This window comes from Puntigrus tetrazona, chromosome 18 (genome assembly GCF_018831695.1).
Source record: "Puntigrus tetrazona isolate hp1 chromosome 18, ASM1883169v1, whole genome shotgun sequence".
Taxonomy (NCBI): Eukaryota; Metazoa; Chordata; class Actinopteri; order Cypriniformes; family Cyprinidae; genus Puntigrus; species Puntigrus tetrazona.
In genome coordinates, this window is record NC_056716.1 from 16,115,135 (window position 1) to 16,119,273 (window position 4,139).

At 36.9% G+C, this 4,139-nt stretch overlaps 2 protein-coding genes across 3 annotated transcripts in view; both read left to right on the top strand.

The window, feature by feature from the left end:
• Positions 1 to 710, top strand: part of LOC122362747 (kinesin-like protein KIFC3) — a 25,755-nt gene extending 25,045 nt beyond the window's left edge. The window contains exon 22 of the mRNA XM_043264308.1: positions 100 to 710. Within this exon, the coding sequence (XP_043120243.1) occupies positions 100 to 251 (152 nt within the window). The 3' untranslated portion in view covers positions 252 to 710. The remainder of the gene's footprint in view (positions 1 to 99) is intronic.
• A 146-nt stretch (positions 711 to 856) lies between these two features.
• On the top strand, positions 857 to 3,628 carry LOC122323208 (heme-binding protein 2-like). 2 transcript variants are annotated; one of them, XM_043216900.1, is made up of 5 exons: positions 857 to 1,008; positions 1,462 to 1,569; positions 1,773 to 1,908; positions 2,311 to 2,491; positions 2,971 to 3,628. In XM_043216900.1, exons 2-5 carry the CDS (start codon positions 1,495 to 1,497, stop codon positions 3,149 to 3,151), a joined length of 573 nt encoding a protein of 190 aa, XP_043072835.1. In that variant the 5' UTR covers positions 857 to 1,008; positions 1,462 to 1,494; the 3' UTR covers positions 3,152 to 3,628. The 2 variants fall into 2 exon arrangements, with proteins under 2 accessions (XP_043072835.1, XP_043072836.1); XM_043216901.1 differs by having other exon boundaries at positions 859 to 1,008; positions 1,482 to 1,569.
• Positions 3,629 to 4,139: the final 511 nt, after the last annotated feature.

A 4,139-nucleotide genomic window follows, 5' to 3' on the forward strand; every position in this document is an offset into this window, starting at 1 on the left:
AATGGCAGTTTAAAAGCGTCATAGACAAGACCTATCTACATTCTTCTCCCAAGCCTCTTCTGACCATTTTTTTTTTTTTTACATCTTTTCCTTACACAGGAGGGGATGCCAAGCTTCTGATAATGCTGTGTGTATCTCCCACTCAACGCTTCCTCACCGAATCTCTTCAGTCCCTGGGGTTCGGTGCCCGAGCCAGACAGGTTCAGAGAGAGCCGCCACGCAGGAAAAACACGGCTCTGAAGATGAAGTAACCAACGGGGAGATCCATTTGATAGCTGCTTGTGTGTTTTCATTTGTACGAATTTTGGTCACAGGTTTATGGTGCTCAGGTCATGTTGAAAGTTGCAGTGCTTTGTAACAACACTTTAGGGTTATGTTTATGTTCATAGTTAATACGTGTCAGTGATTTGATTCAGTATTGTAATTTTTGACAATCTCTTGCACACTGGGGATGTTCCTCTGATAAAATGTTTACAGGTTTTTGTGTCTAGTGTGAGTGGAATACTTCAGATTATGTGTGTCTGCAATTAACCATTAGTCTGTACTAAAATATTTTTGTGGTGATGAATAACGTATGGCTTTTAAAGTAACAGTGTTTGCAACCTAACTCTAGTTGACCTTATTTGCAGCAAAATAACGCCTTTCCAGTGTATCACGATTTATGAATGTTCAAAAAAAGCTTTAAATTTAATAAAATTTACAGTAAATCATCTACATCATCAGCTATTTTCTTTATTTTTTACATTGTGATATTTTGTCCTATTGTAAAGGACAATGGTTGCTGGCCATGTCCTTTTATTTGCATATTCGTCACAACCAATCAGAGCCTTCTCAAGCGTGATGTAACATAAAAACACGGAAGTGTCAGCGTAAGCGTTACTTAAGCAGAGACTTGTTACATAGCGCCCGTAACTCGATCTTCTTTATCTAGAAGTTATAACACGCCTGTCTGTGACGATACACACTGCGGGTCTCAGTTGCGGCATTTTAGCGCTCAACAGCGGACAGGTGAGTTTATTTATCGTGCAATTTCAGAATTTAAGCGTATAAAATAGTCGTAGTCTGATTTCAACGCAATTTTGACAGCATTCGGAAAGACGTCGACAATATTCATCCATGTGCATTATATAGTGTGCACTCATTTTTCTTCCGCGAGATACGTACAGCTTGCAGCATTGTCAAAACACTCAGAAATAACATTTAAGTTGTATCAACATTTAATTATTACCTAGATGATTCAATTATTAATAGCCTCGTCGTAATCATGTTAACGTCGACACTATAATATCCAAATTTAAGTCTAAACGTGCAGGACTACAAATTTATGAAAAAGAAAATCTTCCTATTTTTCCCACGTTTATACAAATATATTTTAGGTTAAAATTTTAAATATTACAAAGATTCATCTGGTGTCAAGTGTGGAGCTTTATTCTGATGTAGTATTGCATTTTGTCTAAATAGTTTGCATCATAGTTGAACAGCATTTCAGTGAAGATGCTTAAAGCCATCGGTCAAACTTTGTTTTCTACTGGACTCCAGAACCCAAAATTCACTGCTCAACAGAGTAAGGTTAGTGTGTGTGTTTTTTGCCCGAAACCTTCCATACTTAACTGCAGACTTTGGATTTGTTAATATTTGTTTATTGCTTATTAGCAGAGCTGATGCTTAGTTGTTTTCAATGCAGTCTTTGAACAGCATATCTCGTTTCTTTTGGTTTATTATTTAGTGGCTCAAATGTTTCCAGACATATTTGATGAATAAACGCTTTTCAGGGTGAAGACTATGAGGTCCGCACTTACCACACAACAAACTGGGTCAGCACAGCTGTGATTGGCATGGAGCAGGACCCAGCCTTCAGCACAGGCTTCAAAAGACTCTTCAAATACATTCAGGGGAATAATGACAAGAGTACGTTCTCGTGTTTCTGTAGAAGGCTAGAGATTTTTGTGTAGTAGACATTCAAAATTAGTACGTTCAACCATTATTACCACACTTTGGAGCTGTTTCTAACCATTTTTATTACATAATACGTATGCATTAGAAAACAGCATAAGCATATGGGTGAAAAATCATATGCACAAAGCCAAAATTGTGTGTATTTAAGGTTTCTTTGAGATACCTGACCGCACCATTTATAATAATAAAAAGCATGTGACAAGTTGTGTTCCCACAGACTAAACAGCGTTAATGATTCACCAAATGACACTTCACCCGCAAAACAGTTTTAGTGGATAAAAGCATAAGTTTGTGCACCTTCTAATTAATGAACCACCTTTAATAATGGCTTTACTTGAGCACTTTTGTATCAAGAGTGTAAGGTGGAGATGACGGCACCAGTGAGCTGTCTGATCGAGCCCGGTGCAGGACCCACTTGTGAAAGCACCTTCACTGTGTCCTTCTACATCCCTGAGGAACATCAGGCTGACCCACCCAAACCCACCGATCCAGATGTTTTCATCGAGAACAGAAAAGAGGTCACGGTTTTTGTGAGGTATGTTCGTGATGAGGGTTGTGATTTAAATTGTAGACTTTTTAAGAAAGGATGAGTTAAATTGATTAAAACAATTAGCTTTAATCAATTAATCCTAAATAAAAAATATTAAGGAGCGACTTTTCAACACTGATAACAAAAAAATAGCATATTTGAATGATTTTTGAAGCATCAAGTGGCACCACCGTACCTGATAATCACAGCAAAATGTAACTTTTTGTCCTATTTTAATATATTTTACATTTGAATATTTTGCAATATTATAGTTTCTACTGTATTTGATAGGAAAAGCAGTTTTACTAATCATAAGAGAATTCTTGTGTGAACGTTAAAGCTTACAGACTTTATTTCTGAATGTCAATTTATTTAGCAAGGAATTTGATTTACAAATATCTTGGAAAAACTACATTACATTCTTCTTGTTTAAATATTGTTGTCATAGCTTCACAGTGGCTTGGCATTGTTTTTATCTTTGGCAGGACCTATGGAGGCTTTACTAATAGTGAAAGCAGCCATGCAGAGCTTCTCAAACTGATAGAGAGCCTTAAGAGGGATGGGATGAAATTCAAGGAGGCTCCTTTCTACAGAGCGGGGTATGACAGCCCCTTCAAACTGACCAACCGCAGGAACGAGGTGTGGCTGATCAAAGAAGACGAATAAAAGTCCTGACGATCAAACAGTCACGCAACGTCAACTTGTGTGTTTGAACCTAACTATAGTCATTGTGCAGATGCTTTGTTTACTGTGTACCACAAGTGCCTGAATGCTTTTATATGAGAAATTGAACACTGTACTAATTGACCAAATATTTTACAGCAATTTTTTTAGGTACCGAAAAGGTTGAAATAACTTCTAATTGGCTGTCAGACTGACACATTTCCTAAATCTCACTGATAAAGTCTCAAAGCACTTAGGATCAAGTACTGCATGAATTTAACTTTTTTTAAATGTCGTTAAATATGTTGTCTGTGTTTTGAACTATTTATATCGCACTGAATATTGCATCTAATCGTTTAAGGGAACAGTAACGTTGCATTAACTTGAATTTGTATTTTGGTCTTAAAATAACTTGTACAGATTTTTAAACTCGTCCATCTAGTGGTAAAAAAATAAAACTGAATGCATCTTGCAAAAGGAGGTTGTCGTTTGGCTCTGCTAATATGAATGAATGTATTTTATATCACCATTCAATTTTGTTCTTGTATCATCAGTATACTGTGTCCATTTATTATGTATATATTAATACAAACACATTTATATACAGGGAGTGCAGAATTATTAGGCAAGTAGTATTTTTGAGGATTAATTTTATTATTAATTTTCAAAATTATTATTATTAATTTTCTGAGTCGGACTGGAGCTCTCTGCCCTTTACCGATCCAGCCACGGGCCCATCCATCTGGCCCATCAAGACTCACTCTCATTTCATCAGTCCATAAAACCTTAGAAAAATCAGTCTTGAGATATTTCTTGGCCCAGTCTTGACGTTTCAGCTTGTGTGTCTTGTTCAGTGGCGGTCGTTTTTCAGCCTTTCTCAACTTAGCCATGTCTCTGAGTATTGCACACCTTGTGCTTTTGGGCACTCCAGTGATGTTGCAGCTCTGAAATATGGCAAAACTGGTGGCAAGTGGAATCTTGGCAGCTGCAT

Coding starts and splice junctions, on each gene's coding strand:
- LOC122323208 (XM_043216900.1), top strand. CDS start 1,495: ATGCTTAAAGCCATCGGTCAAACTTTGTTTTCTACTGGACTCCAGAAC. Junction 1,909..2,310: donor TCAGGGGAATAATGACAAGA/GTACGTTCTCGT, acceptor TTTTGTATCAAG/AGTGTAAGGTGGAGATGACG. Junction 2,492..2,970: donor GAGGTCACGGTTTTTGTGAG/GTATGTTCGTGA, acceptor TATCTTTGGCAG/GACCTATGGAGGCTTTACTA.